Genomic DNA, 20,535 nt, shown 5'->3' with positions numbered 1-20,535 from the left:
TGTGTGGGTTGCATGGCCACAGTCTCACTGCTGTGGCTTGTGTCTCAATGTATCTCTATGGGTCTCTATTGCTTTGTGTCTCTATGTATTTATATGTATCTCTATGGGTCTCTATGTGTCTCTATGTATCTCCATGTGTCTATGGGTTCACTGTGGGGTCCGTAGTGTGGGTTGCATGGCCACAGTCTCACTGCTGTGACTTGTGTCTCAATGTATCTCTATGGGTCTCTATCGCTTTGTGTCTCTATGTATTTCTATGTATCTCTATGGGTCTCTATGTGTCTCTATGTATCTCCATGTGTCTATAGGTGCACTGTGCGGTCCAGAGTGTGGGTTGCATGGCCACAGTCTCACTGCTGTGGCTTGTGTCTCAATGTATCTCACTGAGTCTGTCTCTGCGTGTCTATAAGTTTATGTATCTCTATAGGTCTCCGTGTCTCTTTGAGTGTGTCTCTGCGTGTCTATACGTCTCCGTGTCTCTCTGAGTCTGTCTCTGCGTGTCTATACGTCTCCGTGTCCCTCTGAGTCTGTCTCCCCATGAGTGTGACTTCTGCACGCGTTGACACCATCCATCCGTGTTGCTCTGGCATGGCCATAGCCACCGTGGCTGTCACGTTCCACACATGGAGGCGATGTTGGTGGTGGTGATGGTGGTGGTGATGTTGGTGATGGTGATGGAGGCGATGTTGGTGGTGATGGAGGCGATGTTGGTGGTGATGGAGGCGATGGTGGTGGTGATGGTGGTGGTGATGTTGGAGGTGATGGAGGCGATGGTGGTGGTGATGTTGGTGGTGGTGATGGTGGTGATGTTGGTGGTGGTGCTGCGTGGAATCGGCCTGCCGACGACTTTCGTGGCGCGCGCCACCCCAAGTCTCCGTGGGGACGAGGGAGACGTCTCGGGCTGGTGGCAAAACTGAAACTTCACAAGGCTCGGCGGGGTTGGGCTGGGGGCGAGGGGCAGGGTGACTGGGGTGGGGGGTGGAGACAGCGCCCCGCCTAACGCGCTGCGGTGACGCCAGGTGAGCACAGAGAGAGGAGATCCCCACCACCATCACCCACCACCCACCACCATCACCCACCACCCACCACCATCACCCACCACCCACCACCATCACCCACCACCCACCACCACCACCCACCATCACCCACCACCATCACCCACCACCCACCACCACCCACCACCATCACCCACCATCACCCACCACCCACCAGCACCACCACTCACCACTACCACCACCACCCACCACCACCACCATCACCCACCACCACCCACCACCACTCACCACCATCACCCACCACCACCACCATCACCACCCACCACCACCACCACCCGGGCGCTTAGGGGTGCTACCGCAGGGGTCTCCTGACCAGCCCCTGCGCCGACCACGGCGCGGGGCTGCGATGCGCGAGTCGCCGCGGATCCCCGCGTGAGTGCGCGGCTCTCCTCAGTGGCCCGCTCGAGACGAGAGGCGGTGGTGGCACCATGGGTGAGTGAGCGACGTGGGGCTGTCTCACTCCTCCTGTCCCTTGTCTCACTCTCTTGTCCCTTGTCTCACTCTCCTGTCCCTTGTCTCACTCTCCTGTCCCTTGTCTCACTCTCCTGTCCCTTGTCTCACTCCTCCTGTCCCTTGTCTCACTCTCCTGTCCCTTGTCTCACTCTCCTGTCCCTTGTCTCACTCCTCCTGTCCCTTGTCTCACTCCTCCTGTCCCTTGTCTCACTCTCCTGTCCCTTGTCTCACTCCTCCTGTCCCTTGTCTCACTCTCCTGTCCCTTGTCTCACTCCCCTTGTCCCTTGTCTCACTCATCCTGTCCCTTGTCTCACTCTTCCTGTCCCTTGTCTCACACCTCCTGTCCCTTGTCTCACTCATCCTGTCCCTTGTCTCACTCTTCCTGTCCCTTGTCTCACTCCTCCTGTCCCTTGTCTCAGTCATCCTGTCCCTTGTCTCACTCATCCTGTCCCTTGTCTCACTCTTCCTGTCCCTTGTCTCACTCCTCCTGTCCCTTGTCTCACTCCTGTCCCTTGTCTCACTCCTCCTGTCCCTTGTCTCACTCATCCTGTCCCTTGTCTCACTCCTCCTGTCCCTTGTCTCACTCCTCCTGTCCCTTGTCTCACTCCTCCTGTCCCTTGTCTCACTCCCCTTGTCCCTTGTCTCACTCATCCTGTCCCTTGTCTCACTCTTCCTGTCCCTTGTCTCACTCCTCCTGTCCCTTGTCTCACTCCCCTTGTCCCTTGTCTCACTCATCCTGTCCCTTGTCTCACTCTTCCTGTCCCTTGTCTCACTCATCCTGTCCCTTGTCTCACTCTCCTGTCGCTTGTCTCACTCTTCCTGTCCCTTGTCTCACACCTCCTGTCCCTTGTCTCACTCCTCCTGTCCCTTGTCTCACTCCCCTTGTCCCTCGTCTCACTCATCCTGTCCCTTGTCTCACTCATCCTGTCTTGTCTCACTCATCCTGTCCCTTGTCTCACACCTCCTGTCCCTTGTCTCACTCATCCTGTCCCTTGTCTCACTCTCCTGTCCCTTGTCTCACTCCTCCTGTCCCTTGTCTCACTCCTCATGTCCCTTGTCTCACTCATCCTGTCCCTTGTCTCACTCATCCTGTCCCTTGTCTCACTCATCCTGTCCCTTGTCTCACTCATCCTGTCCCTTATCTCACTCATCCTGTCCCTTGTCTCACTCATCCTGTCCCTTGTCTCACTCATCCTGTCCCTTGTCTCACTCTTCCTGTCCCTTGTCTCACACCTCCTGTCCCTTGTCTCACTCCTCCTGTCCCTTGTCTCACTCATCCTGTCCCTTGTCTCACTCATCCTGTCCCTTGTCTCACTCCCCTTGTCCCTTGTCGCACTCATCCTGTCCCTTGTCTCACTCCTCCTGTCCCTTGTCTCACTCATCCTGTCCCTTGTCTCACTCATCCTGTCCCTTGTCTCACTCTTCCTGTCCCTTGTCTCACACCTCCTGTCCCTTGTCTCACTCCTCCTGTCCCTTGTCTCACTCATCCTGTCCCTTGTCTCACTCATCCTGTCCCTTGTCTCACTCATCCTGTCTCCCTTCCCTCACTCCCCTTGTCCCCCCATCTCGCTTCCGTCCCCAGATCTCACAACACTCCGATCGCCACCACCCACTCTGACCCCCCCCCCCTACAACGTGTACTCCCCACAACGTGTACCCCCCCCCCCCACAACGTGTACCCCCCCCCCACAACGTGTACCCCCCCCCACAACGTGTACCCCCCCCCACAACGTGTACCCCCCCCCACAACGTGTACCCCCCCCCCCCCACACAACGTGTACCCCCCCCCCCCCCCAGAGTGGCTGTGGGCCCACGTCACAGCCACGTTGGGGTCGCTGCGCCGCTTCTGCCGCAAGTGCAGCGAAGTCTGCGGCCTCGGCTCGGCCGAGCGGCCGCCGCTCGCCGCCGGCGGCGCCACGGAGTGCTCCTCCGTGGCGTCCACCCCGGGGGACGACTACCTCCTGCGCAAGCTGCCCACGGGGGGCCAGCCCGTGCAGTTCGCGCTGCCCCGCCTGATGCCCAGCTTCGTGCAGCCAAAGGCCCTGGAGACCGCCGGCGGCGAGGACGAAGCGAGCAAAGGTGGGGGACGCCTGCCATTGACGACGACGATGATGATGTGGAGGATGATGATGTGGAGGATGGTGATGTGGAGGATGGTGATGATGTGTAGGATGATGATGATGTGGAGGATGGTGATGTGGAGGATGGTGATGATGATGATGTGGAGGATGATGATGATGATGATGTGGAGGATGGTGATTATGTGTAAGATGAGGATGATGTGGAGGATGATGATGTAGAGGATGATGATGATGTGGAGGATGATGATGATGTGTAGGATGGTGATGATGTGGAGGAGGATGATGATGTGGAGGATGATGATGATGTGGAGGATGATGATGATGTGGGGGATGGTGATGATGTGGGGGATGATGATGATGTGGAGGATGGTGATGATGTGGGGGATGGTGATGATGTGGGAGATGATGATGTGGGGGATGGTGATGATGTGGGAGATGATGATGATGTGGAGGATGATGATGATGTGGAGGATTGTGATGATGTGGAGGATGGTGATGATGTGTAAGATGATGATGATGTGGAGGATGATGATGATGTAGAGGATGATGATGATGTGGAGGATGATGATGATGTGTAGGATGGTGATGATGTGGAGGATGATGATGATGTGGAGGATGATGATGATGTGGGGGATGGTGATGATGTGGGGGATGATGATGATGTGGAGGATGGTGATGATGTGGGGGATGGTGATGATGTGGGAGATGATGATGATGTGGGGGATAGTGATGATGTGGGGGATGATGATGATGAGGAGGATGGTGATGATGTGGGGTATGATGATGATGTGGGGGATGATAATGATGTGGAGGTTGATGATGTGGAGGAGGATGATGTGGAGGATGATGATGATGTGGAGGATGATGATGATGTGGGGGATGATGATGTGGAGGAGGATGATGTGGGGGATGGTGATGATGTGGAGGATGATGATAATGTGGAGGATGGTGATGATGTGGGGGATGGTGATATGGAGGAGGATGATGATGTGGAGGAGGATGGTGATGATGATGTGGGGTATGATGATGATGTGTAGGATGATGATGTGGAGGATGATGATGTGTAGGATGATGATGATGTGGGGTATGATGATGATGTGGACGATGATGATGATGATGCTGTGGAGGATGATGATGTGGAGGATGATGATGATGATGATGTGGAGGATGGTGATGATGTGGAGGATGATGATGATGTGGGGGATGGTGATGATGTGGAGGATGGTGATGATGTGGAGGATGATGATGATGTGGGGGATGGTGATGATGTGGGGGATGGTGATGATGTGGGGTATGATGATGATGTGTAGGATGATGATGATGTGGAGGAGGATGATGATGTGGAGGAGGATGATGATGTGGGGGATGGTGATGATGGGGGGGATGGTGATGATGTGGGGTATGATGATGATGTGGAGGAGGATGATGATGATGTGGAGGATGATGATGATGTGGGGTATGATGATGATGATGTGTAGGATGATGATGTGGGGGATGCTGATGATGTGGGGTATGATGATGATGTGGATGATGATGCTGTAGAGGATGATGATGTGGAGGATGATGGTGATGATGTGGGGTATGATGATGATGTGGAGGAGGATGATGATGATGATGTGGAGGATGATGATGATGTGGGGTATGATGATGATGATGATGTGTAGGATGATGATGTGTAGGATGATGATGTGGAGGATGATGTGGGGTATGATGATGATGTGGACGATGATGATGCTGTGGAGGATGATGATGTGGGGGATGATGATGGTGTGGAGGATGATGATGTGGAGGATGATGATGATGTGTAGGATGATGATGTGGAGCGGTCCGTCAGAGGCCACGGGGGTGACCTTTGACCTTGTGCGCGTGACACCGCGCCTGCCTGCCCACCCGTGCATGCTGCAGCCTTCTCGAGAGAACTCTTCACGCAGAGGAAGACGAGCCTCAGCGCCGGCGAGCGAAGCGCCGCCGGCTCCCCCGAACGGCGCCCGATCGGCGCGGGTGGCGGCTCCCCGCTCGCCGGCTCCGCCGACGCCGTCCCCCCGCGCCACTACCCCGAGCCAGTGCCCAACGGGGGACACGTGCCGGTGACGCGCGCCCACACGCTCGACTCGTCGCGCTCCACCAGCCCCTTCACTCTCTACGGCTCCGGTGGGTGGGTGCGACGCACGCCGCGGACCGCGAGAGTCCCGTTGTTGTTGTTGTTGTTGTTTGTTTTCCGGGTCGCCCGCCGCTCGGCGAATGCCGAAGGTGGCACGCGGGAGCCCCCTCGCCGTCAGTGGCCGCAGCCTGGAGCGGAAGAGGCGCATGATGGACGTGGTGTGCCGGGGTGTGGACATATTTTCCGGGTCGCTGACCCAAAGGCCCCCGGATGAAATTATGGCGCGTGCAAAATCCATGGGTCTCTATACGTTTATGAGAATCTATGCAAGTCATTGGGTCTCTATGCGAGTTTAGGAATCTGGATGTAAGTCTGTGGCCCTCTTTGTGAGTCGATGGGTCTCTATGTGAGTCATTGGGTCTCTGTGTGAGTATCTGTGTCTCTGTGTAAATCTGTGGGGCTGTACGCGATTCAATGGCTCTCTGTATGAGTATCCGGATCTCTATGTAAGTCTGTGGGACTATACGTGAGTCTATGGGTTTCTGTAGGGGTATCTGGGTCTCTGTGTAAGTCTGCGGGGCTATACGTGAGTCTGTGGCTCTCTGTACGAGTCGTGGGTGTCTATGTAAGTCTATGGGGCTCTGTGTAAGTCTATGGGGCTCTATGTGAGTCTCTGAGACTCTGTGTAAGTCTATGGGGCTCTATGTGAGTCTCTGGGACTCTATCTAAGTCTATGGGGCTCTATGTGAGTCTCTGGGACTCTATGTAAGTCTATGGGGCTCTATGTGAGTCTCTGGGACTCTGTGTAAGTCTATGGGGCTCTATGTGAGTCTCTGGGACTCTATGTAAGTCTATGGGGCTCTATGTGAGTCTCTGGGACTCTGTGTAAGTCTATGGGGCTCTATGTGAGTCTCTGGGACTCTATGTAAGTCTATGGGGCTCTATGCTCGCCCGTGCATCTGTTTACAACTTGAGGGCTGCATTCCTCCCTCAAAACACCTCACTGACTGACCAAGGTGATGACAGGTGACTCGTAGTGACAGGTGAATACTGGACGTGGTGTGCCGGAGTGCGGAAATAATTTCTGGACTGGCCGGACGCCCCAACCCGCTCACGATGTTTAACCTGCGGTTAAAGTGGGGCGCGTGCGCTGGTATGCGTGCTACTGAAACTAAACTTTAAACTAAAGCTATTTTTATTATTTTACTTACCAGCTGATGCCCACTGAGCTGCACAAGCGCTCTTTTTCAGACGCGACTTGGCCATCACAAATGATAGCTCAACAGAAGTGGCGTTTCACCATGTGGAAATTTCTAGCGGGCAACACGCTCGCACGTCGATTGTAAACGTGGAGTGGAAAACCGCAGGATCCGGAGAAAAATCCACGCGATCACGGGGAAAGAGAGAGAGGTTACACGCAAACTCCAAATATAGAGATACCGTCAGGGTCGGGATCGAACCCACGACCTCCTGCATACCAGGCGAGGTAGTCAACATCTCCTAGCCACCGTGGCGTGATAGAATGCCGATGATAGCGACGTCTGCAAGGTGTCACGCAGTGTGCCATGCACGTTGAACGCGCTGGAACGATCGCTCAATCACGCAGCTCGTAATGCAGAGTTACATTCACGAGAGTACGGCACGCCGTACACAGTGTGCATTAAACGCGGTCGGATGAGTGCCCTCATGTAGTGCAACACCTGTGGTGTGACGCTCACTCACCTGTGGTGTGACGTTCACTCACCTGTGTTGTGATGCTCACTCACCTGTGTTGTGATGCTCACTCACCCGTGGTGTGACGCTCACTCACCTGTGTTGTGACGCTCACTCACCTGTGCTGTGGCACTCACCTGTGTTGTGATGCTCACTCACCTGTGTTGTGACGCTCACCTGTGTTGTGATGCTCACTCACCTGTCTTCTACGTTCACTCACCTGTGTTGTGATGCTCACTCATCTGTGTTGTGGCACTCACCTGCCTTCTATGCGCACTCACCTGTGGTGTGACATTCCCTCACCTGTGTTGTGACGCTCACTCACCTGTGTTGTGACGCTCACTCACCTGTGGTGTGACATTCCCTCACCTGTGTCGTGATGCTCGCTCACCTGTGGTGTGACGCTCACTCACCTGTGGTGTGACGCTCACGCACCTGTGTTGTGAAGCTCACTCACCTGTGTTGTGATGCTCACTCACCTTTATTGTGATGCTCACTCACCTGTGGTGTGACGCTCACTCACCTTTATTGTGATGCTCACTCACCTGTGGTGTGACGCTCACTTACCTGTGTTGTGATGCTCACTCACCTGTGGTGTGACATTCACTCACCTGTGTTGTGATGCTCACTCACCTGTGGTGTGACGTTCACTCACCTGTGTCGTGATGCTCGCTCACCTGTGGTGTGACGCTCACTCACCTGTGTTGTGATGCTCACTCACCTGTGTTGTGATGCTCACTCACCTGTGTTGTGATGCTCACTCACCTGTGTTGTGATGCTCACTCACCTGTGTTAAGATGATCACTCACCTGTGTCGTGATGCTTACTCACCTGTGGTGTGATGCTCACTCACCTGTGTTAAGATGCTCACTCACCTGTGTCGTGATGATCACTCACCTGTGGTGTGATGCTCACTCACCTGTGCCGTGATGCTCACTCACCTGTGTTGTGATGCTCACTCACCTGTGTTAAGATGCTCACTCGCCTGTGTCGTGATGATCACTCACCTGTGGTGTGATGCTCACTCACCTGTGCCGTGATGCTCACTCACCTGTGTTAAGATGCTCACTCACCTGTGTCGTGATGCTCGCTCACCTGTGTCGTGATGCTCGCTCACCTGTGTTGTGATGCTCACTCACCTGTGTTGTGACGCTCACTCACCTGTGTTGTGATGCTCACTCACCTTTATTGTGATGCTCACTCACCTGTGGTGTGACGCTCACTCACCTGTGTTGTGATGCTCACTCACCTGTGGTGTGACATTCACTCACCTGTTTTGTGATGCTCGCTCACGTGTGGTGTGACGTTCACTCACCTGTGTCGTGATGCTCGCTCACCTGTGTTGTGATGCTCACTCACCTGTGTTGTGATGCTCACTCACCTTTATGGTGTTGCTCACTCACCTGTGTTGTGATGCTCACTCACCTGTGTTGTTACGCTCACTCACCTTTATTGTGTTGCTCACTCACCTGTGGTGTGACATTCACTCACCTGTGTTGTGATGCTCGCTCACCTGTGTTGTGATGCTCGCTCACCTGTGGTGTGATGCTCACTCACCTGTGGTGTGACATTCCCTCACCTGTGTCGTGACGCTCACTCACCTGTGGTGTGATGCTCACTCACCTGTGTTAAGATGCTCACTCACCTGCGGTGTGATGCTCACTCACCTGTGTCGTGATGCTCACTCACCTGTGTTGTGATGCTCACTCACCTGTGTTGTGATGATCACTCACCTGTGTTAAGATGCTCACTCACCTGTGTTGTGATGCTCACTCACCTGTGTCGTGATGATCACTCACCTGTGGTGTGACGTTCACTCACCTGTGTCGTGCCGCTCGCTCACCTGTGACGCGTGCCACCTCCTGGCAGAGTGGGACCTGAGGAGCGCCAGCCTCGGACGCCTGCACGGCCACGTGGACTCGGAGGTGAGCAACACCGCTGGGGCGCACCACGTGACACCTGGGGGCAGCTCGGTGAGTGTTGCGGGTGAGGGGCGGGGTGAGGGACGGAGTGAGGGGCGGGGTGAGCACTGCCCACGTGGGCCACCCCTAGCCGGCCCTGACCCCCCCCGTGTGCCTCTCTCCGCCAGGTCTACTCCTCTCTCTCCAGCATCCCGAGCAGCATCTCGGCCTGCAGCGACCACTACAGCAACTCAGGTGGGCATACCGAGTCGGTGTGTGTGTGTACACGGTGTGTGTGTGTGTACACGGTGTGTGTGTGTACACGGTGTTTGTGTGTGTACACGGTGTGTGTGTGTCCACGGGGGGTGTGTGTGTGTGTACACGGCGGGGTGTGTGTGTGTGTACACGGTGTGTGTGTGTACACGGGGTGTGTGTGTGTACACGGAGCGTGTGTGTGTATATGGAGGATCATTGTGTGTGTGCGTGCAGACAGCCCATCCTTGGATGAAACCGAAGGAGGCCATCTCAATGTGCGCATCCGGTACGAGCCGAGCATGCAGCAGCTGTGGGTCACCATCGTGAAGGTGAGGCGACCACGTGGCTCCCACGACTCACGGTGGCCGTGTCACCGAGAGTCTCCGGCTTCCGGCGGCTCGGTAGCCGATGATTGCAGGGTGAAATCTCTCGTTCGTTTGCGATCGGTCGCTCGCGTTGGAGAAATCCCAGCTCTGATCGCGCGAGAATGTTGCGATGCGTGTTGACGACAGCACCGGGCACATACCGGCTGAGTGCGATCATGCACGTGGGCCGCGTCGCTGTGGGAGGCGCGGTAATGGGTGGTGGTGATCGGTGGCGGGGATGGGTGACGTGGAAATGCGTGGTGGCGGTGGCGACGGCGATGGACGGTGAGGGCAATGTGCGGTGGCGTTGTGTAGCGGTGGCAGTGTGTGGTGGTGGTGGTGGTGGCGTTGGGTAGCGGTAGCAGTGTGGTGCTGGTGATGGTGGTGCCGTTGTGTAGCGGTGGCAGTGTGTGGTGGTGGTGGTGGCGTTGGGTAGCGGTGGCAGTGTGGTGCTGGTGGTGGTGGCGTTGGGTAGCGGTGGCAGTGTGTGGTGGTGGTGGTGGCGTTGGGTAGCGGTGGCAGTGTGTGGTGGTGGTGGTGACGACGGCGCCGCCGCCGCTTTTTAATTTTGCGGGCAGGCCGTGGACCTGGAGGCCCAGACGAGGTCGGGAGACGGGCCGAGCGCGTACGTGAAGGGGGTCCTGAACGCCGACAAGACGTGGCCGCTCAAGACCACGACGCAGCGGCACACCTGCGTGAGTGGCGACACGAAGTGGCTCATCGTCGTCACGGTGCTCGTGGTCGTGCTGTGTGCAAATGTATTTAGCAGCAGCAGCAGCAGCCAAATGCTCGAACTCGCGTGACGTTGATTCAAAACGTGGAGAGAAAAAACCAGAGGGACCCGGAGAAACATTTCCACGCGACCACGGCGGGAGAGAGAGAGAGAGACACGCAAACTCCAAATATACAGCAGCAGCAGGCGTCAGGGTCGGGATCGAACCCACGACCTCCTGTACACCGGGCAAGGTAGTTGACATCTCCTAGCCACTGTGATGATGATGAGAGAGAGAGAGATGCGCAAACTCCAAATATACAGCAGCAGGCGTCAGGGTCGGGATATAATTTCGTGACCTCCCGCATACCGAGCGAGGGAGTTAACATCTCCGGCGCCCATTAGGTGAGCTCCAGATTGTGCGGGCGGACGGGGCTCAGCGTGGTTGTCGGCCCCGCAGGCGCCCGAGTTCAACGAGACGTTCGTCTTTGTGGTGGCGGAGCTCGCGATGGCGACGGCGAACCTGCAGCTCTCCGTGCTCAGCCGCTGGCCGCACCGCGCCGTGCTGGGCGGGACGACGCTCGCGCTCGAACAGGCCGGCCCGCAGGAGCAGGACCTGTGGCTCCCGTTGAGCGAGCAGGAGCTGGGACAGGTGAGCGGGCGGCGGGCGCGCGGGGACCGCTCTGCGTCCCGTGTGTATCCCGCGCGTGTTCCGTGTGTGTCTCGTGTGTCCTGCGTGCGACCCGTGCGTGTCCCGTGTGTATCGTGCGCGCGTCCTGTGTGTGACGTGTCCTATTCCGCGTGTTCCCTGTGCGTGTCCCGGGCAGTACGAGCGAGGGCAGCTGTTTGTGGCCACGTCCCTCAAGCTGTCCACCATGGTCATCACCATCCAGGTGATCGAGGCGCGCAAGCTGAAGAGATCCACGGGAGCCCACCCAGCCAGTGAGTGCTCCACACACGCACACACTCATCACCACCGCGATCGTAATCAATACATACACACACCGTCTATGCCTTTTGAAGTTCAATATCGTATTTGTAGCGTCCACAGGATTTTTGTTACCGAGGGCAACACCTGCCATTGTAAACGGAGACGCCGTCGATTCAGAGAGAGACACACAGAGAGAGACACAGAGAGAGAGACACAGAGAGAGAGACACAGAGAGAGACACAGAGAGAGACACACAGAGAGAGACACAGAGAGAGACACACAGAGGGAGACACAGAGAGAGACACAGAGAGACACAGAGAGAGACACAGAGACACACAGAGAGAGACACAGAGAGAGAGACACAGAGAGAGACACAGAGAGAGACATGCAGAGAGAGACACAGAGACACACAGAGGGAGACACAGAGAGAGACACAGAGAGACACAGAGAGAGACACAGAGAGAGACACAGATAGACACAGAGAGAGACACAGAGAGAGACACAGAGAGAGACACACAGAGAGAGACACAGAGAGAGACACACAGAGAGAGACACACAGTGATACACAGAGAGAGACACAGAGAGAGACACAGAGAGACAAAGAGAGAGACACACAGAGAGACACACAGAGAGAGACACAGAGAGAAACACAGATAGACATAGAGAGAGAGAGAGACAGAGACACACAGAGAGAGACACAGATAGACACAGAGAGAGACACAGAGAGAGACACACAGAGAGACACACAGAGAGAGAGACACAGAGAGAGACACAGATAGACACAGAGAGAGACACAGATAGACACAGAGAGAGACACAGAGAGACACACAGAGAGAAAGACACACAGAGAGAGACACAGCGAGAGAGACACACAGAGAGAAAGACACACAGAGAGACACACAGACAGAGACACAGAGAGAGACACACAGAGAGAAAGACACAGAGAGAGACACAGAGAGAGAGAGAAACAGAGAGAAAGACACACAGAGAGAGACACAGAGAGAGACACAGAGAGACACACAGAGAGAGACACAAAGAGACACAGAGAGAGACACACAGAGAGAGTGCAGCCCAATCACTCAGCCACCGCTTCCCGCGGAGGCCAAACCCAGCGGTGATGGATGATTGTGAGAGCTCCCTTCTTCATCTGCCTCTTCGTCTAGACAAGGCACCGCTACCCCCCCCCCCACCGTCTCCCCCCCTCCTCCCCTCCCCTCCCCCCGAATTGCGGCTGTCAGTGTCACCTGTCTCAGGTGAGAGCTGCGTTTTGTGTGACGATGTTCAGGGGGAGGGGCTCCAGTTGGACTCCCGCAGATCTGGGCTACGGATTGGGCGTGAAACCCTCGCGCAGCGCGCGGGCGGAGGCGTGGAGCGACTCCCCCCTCGAAGTGTCACTCGCGTCTCCAGTCGGGGAGTGTGGGGAGGGGGCGATGGTGCAGTTTGGGCGAGGTGCAGCGTCTGCCTGCTGCTGCTGCTGCCTGCTGCTGCTGCTACCTGCTGCTGCTGCTGCCTGCTGCTGCTACTGCTGCTGCTACTGCCTGCTGCTGCCTGCCTGCTGCTGCTTGTGGATTGACGCCGGGGAGTCCCCCCCCCCCACCGCCACCGCGCGCTGGTGGGGGTGGAGACACTCAGAGCTCCGTGGAGATGGAATCCACAATCCAGGGTTGCCCAAGCTGAGTGTACAAGCAGTCTCCCATTCCAGGGGCAACCCTACTGACGGGGTCAACCCTACTGACGGGGTCAACCCTACTGACGGGGTCAACTCTACTGACCCAGGTCAACCCTACTGACCCAGGTCAACCCTACTGACGGGGTCAACCCTACTGACGGGGTCAACCCTACTGACCCAGGTCAACCCTACTGACCCAGGTCAACCCTACTGACGGGGTCAACCCTACTGACCCAGGTCAACCCTGCTGACCGGGCGTGTGCGTGTTGTCTCCCACTGTTACCCCCCCCCCCCCCCGTGCAGACGCCTTCGTGAAGGCCGACTTGTGGGTGTCTGCGGAGCGCACGGAGCGGCGGCGCACGCGCGTGGCTCGCGCCTCCCAGGGCGACGCCAGCTGGGTGGAGACCCTCGCCTTCCCGGCCACCAACCGCGAGAACAAGTTCCTGGGCGTGTCCGTGGCGGTGCGCGTGTGCCATCGCGACTCGCTGCGCCGCACACACGTCCTGGGACAGGTGCCGCCCCCACACACGTGGCCCCCCCCCCACGTGCCCCCCCCCACGTGCCCCCACCCCCCACGTGCCCCCCCCCACGTGCCCCCACCCACGTGCCCCCCCCCACGTGCCCCCACCCACGTGCCCCCCCCCACGTGCCCCCCCCCACGTGCCCCCCCCCACGTGCCCCCACCCCCCACGTGCCCCCCCCCCACGTGCCCCCACCCACGTGCCCCCCCCACGTGCCCCCCCCCACGTGCCCCCCCACGTGCCCCCCCCACTTGCCCCCCCCCCCCCACGTGCCCCCCCCCACGTGCCCCCCCCCCTCCTGCTGCTCCGGACCGGCACGGCGCCGGGACTCGCTTTTACTCCCCCACCCCCCTCCTGCCTTCACTCCTTCAGCCTCTCATTCACCCACTCCATCCCTCCACTCCCCCCACTCCATCCCTCCACTCCCCCCCTCTCCATCCCTCCACTCCCCCCTCTCCATCCCTCCACTCCCCCCCTCTCCATCCCTCCACTCCCCCCTCTCCATCCCTCCACCCCCCCCCCACTCCATCCCTCCACTCCCCCCACTCCATCCCTCCACTCCCCCCTCTCCATCCCTCCACCCCCCCCCCCACTCCATCCCTCCACTCCCCCCACTCCATCCCTCCACTCCCCCCACTCCATCCCTCCACTCCCCCCACTCCATCCCTCCCTTCCCCTTTGCGTCACGACGCGCCGAAGCGGCACAAACCGCGATGAAACCGAGGGGCGAGGAGCGACGTGAAGGGATCAAAATAAAAAGCGACGACCGCTCGCCACCGAATCACCGGCACGCGAACCCCTCGTGGGAGCGTCTCGCTCGAAGCCTCGCGCCACGCGCCGGGCCCCCCCCCCCCCCCCCCCGTGTCGCGCTCTGCCGGTCGGTGGGCGGCCTGGGCGGCGGCGACTCCGAGGCGGCGAGGAACGCGGCGGATTCGCGCCAAGACGTCGACCGGCACCGGTCGGACCGGTCCGGGCGACTCCCACGGGGCACCCCTCCCCCCGCCCCCACTCACCCCCCCCCCCCCCCCACTCCACCTCCTCACCAGCACCCCCACAGCGTCACCACGCCCAGGGCTCGTCCCGAATCACCGCCCCGTTGGTTCGGCGAAGCGTCACGAAACCCCGGCCGTGGGAGACTGCGGGGGAGTGGACGTCGAGGATCGGTGGCGTCCCCCCCCGCCCCCCCGCCCCCCTCAGTTGAAATTGCCCGCGGAGAATCTCACCCAGGGTGACATGCGAGCAGCGGAATGCATTGCAGGTACGGGTTGGGTACGCGGTGTCTCTTGTCGTGACCTTTCTCATGCTGCTGGAAACGCAGCCGCCACCCCCCCAACACGCGCGTGTGCCCGTGCGTGCGCACGCGAGGTCATCGCTCACAGTCACACGGTGATATATGAACCGGGGGGGTGGTGCACGTGCTGCGAGTGACCGCACCCTGTCACCACCGTGGGCCCCACCTGCTGCACCGTGGGCCCCACCTCCCGCTGCACCGTGGGCCCCACCTGCCGCTGCACCGTGGGCCCCACCTCCCGCTGCACCGTGGGCCCCGGTTGCAGTTGCGCCACCTGCGCACCGCTCGATAGCCGCGCCGCCGACGGGGGCCCGATGGTTGTGGGAGAGCAGCAGGAGGAGGAGGAGGAGCAGGAGGAGCGGGCTCGTGCGGGAGCGGGGCAGTGAGGGGGGTTATGATCCGCCGGGTTGCGTTTATTTTGTTTGATATCCGAGTTCGCGAACACCGCCACCCCCGTCTCTGCCTCTCGCGCGTTGTCGCGGCGCTCAGCCACGCGTGACGCCCCTCTCGCCGCGCTCCGCGTTGGGTTTTTTTAGCGGACGGGGTTTTGTCTTCTTTCGCGGCTCTTTTGTGCGAACGGGGAAATCTGCTTCAATTGTCGGGAGGTGACAAAATGCGACTGGGCAAGACCGGCCCGCTCTCCCGCATGCAAAGCAGCAGAGCTCTCTCTGTTAATATTGTTCTAGCACTGACGGCAGCCGTGCAGAGAGCTGAAGGCTCTTGGCTTTCCAGTTAAGGGATGACCGGTTTCTCGGTTCACTAATTTACTGTTATTCTTGGTCTTTTCGGTAAAGTTGCTGTGGTTTTCACACCTGATGATGATTGCTTGTGTTGCAGTCGAAACGTCGTGAGAATTTTATTGTTTTATATTTTTATTATTTTATTGTTTCCCTTCTACGTGACTTTACCGAAAGAGCCAAGAATATGAATCCCTGCAGTTACGAAAGTGAATTATCGCTTGACTCACTGATTAAATGACTAAATTGATTTATCGACCGATTAAATGACCGGCTGACCAATTCCTTGACTAATTAACTCAAAACAATAATGATTTGCATCATAGTGGAGAATATAGGTAACACATTTTAAATAAGCAGCGCATATCCCTCGCTCCACATACAAAACAGAAGCATTCTTTACACATCCCATCAGCCGCGTACACACAGTGGGAGTGCACCATCCCAGCAGTATTGATTCAATACAAGCGAAACTCTGGACTGGTTTCGACTTTGAGTGTCTCAAGGCCACTTGTGTTGTGGCTGAAACGTCGTGAGAATTTGATTGTGTTATTTTATTAATTTATTATTTTATTCTCATTCTACGTGACTTTACAGAAAGAACCAAAGAAGAAAAAAACATTGACTCATTAACGTGTTAACTACTCCATCGGTTGGATGATCGATCGCTTGCTTGACTGACATGAATCTTGACCGATTGACCGACTCGGTGACCGGTTGACCTGTGCGCAGGTCATGCTGGGCTGGGAGGGCGAGGGCTCGGCACAGGAGCACTGGAGGCAGACGCTGACGAACCCTGACAAGGTCATCGCCATGTGGCACCAACTCAAGTGACCCCAGGGCAGCGGCGCCACTCACCCAGCCTCGCTCAACGCTGCCTCACTCGCTCCCTCCACTCGCTCTCTCCACTCGCTCCTATCGCTCCCCCCACTCGCTCTCTCCTTCCACTCGCTCCCTCCACTCACTCTCTCCTTCCACTCGCTCCCATCGCTCCCTCCACTCGCTACCTCTACTCGCTCCCATCGCTCCCTCCACTCGCTCTCTCCACTCTCTCCTATCGCTCCCCCCACTCGCTCTCTCCTTCCACTCGCTCCCTCCACTCACTCTCTCCTTCCACTCGCTCCCATCGCTCCCTCCACTCGCTCCCTCTACTCGCTCCCATCGCTCCCTCCACTCGCTCTCTCCACTCGCTCCTATCGCTCCCTCCACTCGCTCTCTCACTCCACTCGCTCCCTCCACTCACTCTCTCCTTCCACTCGCTCCCATCGCTCCCTCTACTCGCTCTATCCACTCGCTCGCATCGCTCCCTCCACTCGCTCTCTCCACTCGCTCCCATCGCTCCCTCCACTCGCTCGCTCCCTCCCATCGCTCCCTCGACTCGCTCCATCCACTCGCTCGCATCGCTCCCTCCACTCGCTCCCTCCCATCGCTCTCTCCACTCGCTCCCATCGCTCCCTCCACTCGCTCCCTCCCATCGCTCCCTCGACTCGCTCCATCCACTAGCTCGCATCGCTCCCTCCCATCGCTCCCTCCACTCACTCCCTCCACTCGCTCCCATCGCTCCCTCCACTCACTCGCTTCACTCGCTCCCATCGCTCCCTCCACTCACTCGCTCCCATCGCTCCCTCCACTCACTCGCTCCCTCCCATTGCTTCCTCCACTCGCTCCCTCCACTCGCTCCCATCGCTCCCTCCCATCGCTCCCTCCACTCATTCGCTCCCTCCACTCGCTCCATCCCATCGCTCCCTTCACTCGCTCCCTTCACTCGCTCCCTCCACTCGCTCTCTCCACTCACTCTCTCCTTCCACTCGCTCCCTCCACTCACTCGCTCCCTGCCCACGTCCCTCCTCCCTCTTCCCCTCCCTCTCCTCCTCCTCTTCCTCCTCCTCCCTGCTGCTCTTCGTTTCCTTGCTCCACCACGGGCCGCCCTCTCCCTTCTCCGCCCAGCTTCTTAAAAATCCTCGGCCTGCACGTTCTGAAGGGGCCCGAGTTTCAATCCCGGCTAAAACGAGCGCCAAGTCACCGGCGGCTACCCACGGAGATACCAACCCCAACCACCACTGGAATGTGGAGCTTCCACCACTGGAATGTGGAGTTTCCACCACTGGAATGTGGAGCTTCCCACTGGAATGTGGAGCTTCCACCACTGGAATGTGGAGTTTCCACCACTGGAATGTGGAGCTTCCCACTGGAATGTGGAGCTTCCACCACTGGAATGTGGAGTTTCCACCACTGGAATGTGGAGCTTCCACCACTGGAATGTGGAGCTTCCCACTGGAATGTGGAGCTTCCACCACTGGAATGTGGAGTTTCCACCACTGGCTGTGCGGGATAAGCTGGTGCGGAAGTCGAGAGCGGTGTCGATGGCAAGGAACGCAGAGGAGGACGAGCGGGACGAGCGAGGGCGCCCACAGAACCCCGGCGACCGCTGAGCTGCGAACCGGACGGCGCCGTGAGCCACCGGAGTCGCGTTGGCTCCCGCTGCTCACCCACCGCCACCGCTCGGTGAGAGTGTGGGGAAGGGGGGGGGGGATCCCGCTGCGACGACGCCATTCGGCAGATTCCATCGCCAACGAGTAACCGACGTCGCCGCCACCGCCGCCGCTCGGGAAAGTGGAGTGCCCGGAGGGTAGCGCCACGCGCGCATGGACGGCGCGGGTACCAGGGGCCTGCTCGCGGACACCCCGGCTGGATTTAGGGGCGGTCACCACCACCACGCCCGAGGCCACCGCCACGGTGAACTCTCCGTGTACGCTGGAAGTACCGGCGCCGTCCGGACTCCTGCCGGCCTTCTTGAACTTCATATGAATGTGGCCCATGGAGGGTGCGGGCCGGAACTGCGTCTGTGGCTATGGACAGAGATTTGTTACTCGCTGAGAAGTTGTGTTTTTTCCCGGGGGTCGCCGCTTGGCGACCGGAGTTGGTGGCACGTGACTGGTAGGGCAGCCGTAGCCGGTAGCGAGAGAAAGAGAGAGGCGGAGGATGGACGTGGTGTGCCGGGTGCGGAAAGAGCTCCCGTGTCGACCCGGCTGGATTTAGGCCCTGGATACCGAGAACTTTACATATTAGTTGACCCAATTTCATTTTAGAAAAAAGTCACACACTCGCGTCCCGTGATAAGACACCGGTAAAAGAGGAATTACAGATTCTTGGTTCTTTCGGTAAAGTCACGGAGATAGAAAATAAATTAATTATTTTATTTTCTACCTACGTGACTTTACCGAAAGATTAAAGAATATGAATTCCTGCTGTCACGAAAGTTTTAACTCAAAATGTAGTAATTACAGGTTTATGTTTAACTGTATGATTTATATGAGTGATGTATGCAAATGGTAAGCGAGCGTATGTACCTTCTGCTTAAAACGAACGAACAAGGCAGAGAGATATAACGACGACGATGATGTTTATGTTGTTGTTTATGTTGTTGTTTATGTTGTTGTTTATGTTGTTGTTTATGTTGTTGTTTATGTTGTTGTTTATGTTGCATCGGCGTTCATGCAAACTGCGTCCTCCCTCACCAACGCCACGGCGGAGTCTCTGTATCGCGCAACAGTTGCCCAAGCTCTGCAGTCCTACATTGGGATATTTGGTCAACTCCACGAATGACGGAGCCGTGGATGGGCAGGGAGTGCAACTGACGGTCGTTACAAGCGGGCTAAAACAAGCGTTCTTCGACATCGTATTGAGGCTTGTGTGCTCTCCGCTCGTTCTGCATGGGTTTGCTCCGGCTTTTCCCGGTTTCGTCCCATGGCTAAGCTAAAAAAAAGCTCACAATGTCAGCAGAATTGGCCAATGCTGACACATTACCTGCAGAATTACTCAATTGCGATTAAGACAAAGATCCCCCGTGTAGCCTGTCACAGACTGTCGGGGCAAGTGCTGTGAGCGAACAGCAGCGCCTATGAAGGCCGGCACGGCACACGAGAGGGTGGGTGGCCAGCGCCACGCCCGGCCGCCTTTGTCTCCCTTAGTAGCGATATGTTTACTGCACCGCACCAGGTACTCATTTGAGTCTGAGTCGACCTAGGGGGAGGGCCCAGGACCGGTTCAGATAATCGCGGGAATGGAACTCGGGTGGCCGGGTTCGTAGCGGCGGCGCGCTAACCACTGCGCCACCACTCCCCACTCAGCAGCAACAGCAGCAGGAGCCATCGCGCGCCTCATCTTGTCACCAAAAATGTTTAAAATGGCAGAAGCCTCTCGTGAAAAGATCGCTGAGACTCGGGGATTGTGGTCAGAATGCCAACAAAAAACATACTCTGATAATATGATGCATTGTCCTTGAAACTGATTGGTCCACACCAGAGACAGCTTTCTTTTTGTTGCCAGAAAAAAAGGGGAAAGCCCTCCTATGATCATATCTTGATTTTATTATCATTTGTTGGTACTGGAAAAGGAGGTCCCGTGATGTAAAATAAAAGTTATAAAAGTAATCGACAACCTCGGATCGTGCCACTCGCTGAAATCGACGGGCGGGTGAATCGTCGCATCCAGCCCCACCCAGCACGTCCCGACTCGCGCCGTGAATGGATTCCAAAATCCGATACTCGCAACGATTCGGAGGGGGTTTCCTTCATTCCCGGGGTGAGAGAGGGGGGGGGGGTGAGAGAGTGGGGGGTGAGGGGCGGGGTGAGAGAGGGGGGGGGGGTCCCGAAGCTCCACACTTGAGCTATTACTACGCTTTGGGCCTTCCGGGCAAGTCACGTAAACAATATAAATAATAGATCGCGACGTTTCTATCGCAACACGA

The 20,535-nt window shown here is 57.4% G+C and overlaps 1 protein-coding gene across 2 annotated transcripts; it reads left to right on the top strand.

The window, feature by feature from the left end:
- The first annotated feature begins 1,008 nt into the window (after window positions 1–1,008).
- LOC116953994 (tandem C2 domains nuclear protein-like) lies at window positions 1,009–20,225 on the top strand. 2 transcript variants are annotated; one of them, XM_032974364.2, is made up of 11 exons: window positions 1,009–1,487; window positions 3,306–3,587; window positions 5,495–5,740; window positions 9,273–9,376; window positions 9,493–9,559; window positions 9,794–9,888; window positions 10,503–10,619; window positions 11,097–11,288; window positions 11,464–11,578; window positions 13,540–13,748; window positions 16,518–20,225. In XM_032974364.2, exons 1-11 carry the CDS (start codon window positions 1,484–1,486, stop codon window positions 16,617–16,619), a joined length of 1,533 nt encoding a protein of 510 aa, XP_032830255.1. In that variant the 5' UTR covers window positions 1,009–1,483; the 3' UTR covers window positions 16,620–20,225. The 2 variants fall into 2 exon arrangements, with proteins under 2 accessions (XP_032830255.1, XP_032830256.1); XM_032974365.2 differs by having other exon boundaries at window positions 1,010–1,487; window positions 9,273–9,328.
- The last annotated feature ends 310 nt before the right edge of the window (window positions 20,226–20,535 follow it).

This window comes from Petromyzon marinus, chromosome 53, assembly GCF_048934315.1.
Source record: "Petromyzon marinus isolate PM22_M1 ecotype Great Lakes invasive population chromosome 53, UKy_Petmar_22M1.pri1.0, whole genome shotgun sequence".
In the NCBI taxonomy this organism is placed as follows: Eukaryota; Metazoa; Chordata; class Hyperoartia; order Petromyzontiformes; family Petromyzontidae; genus Petromyzon; species Petromyzon marinus.
This window is presented reverse-complemented; position numbering and strand designations above follow the sequence as displayed.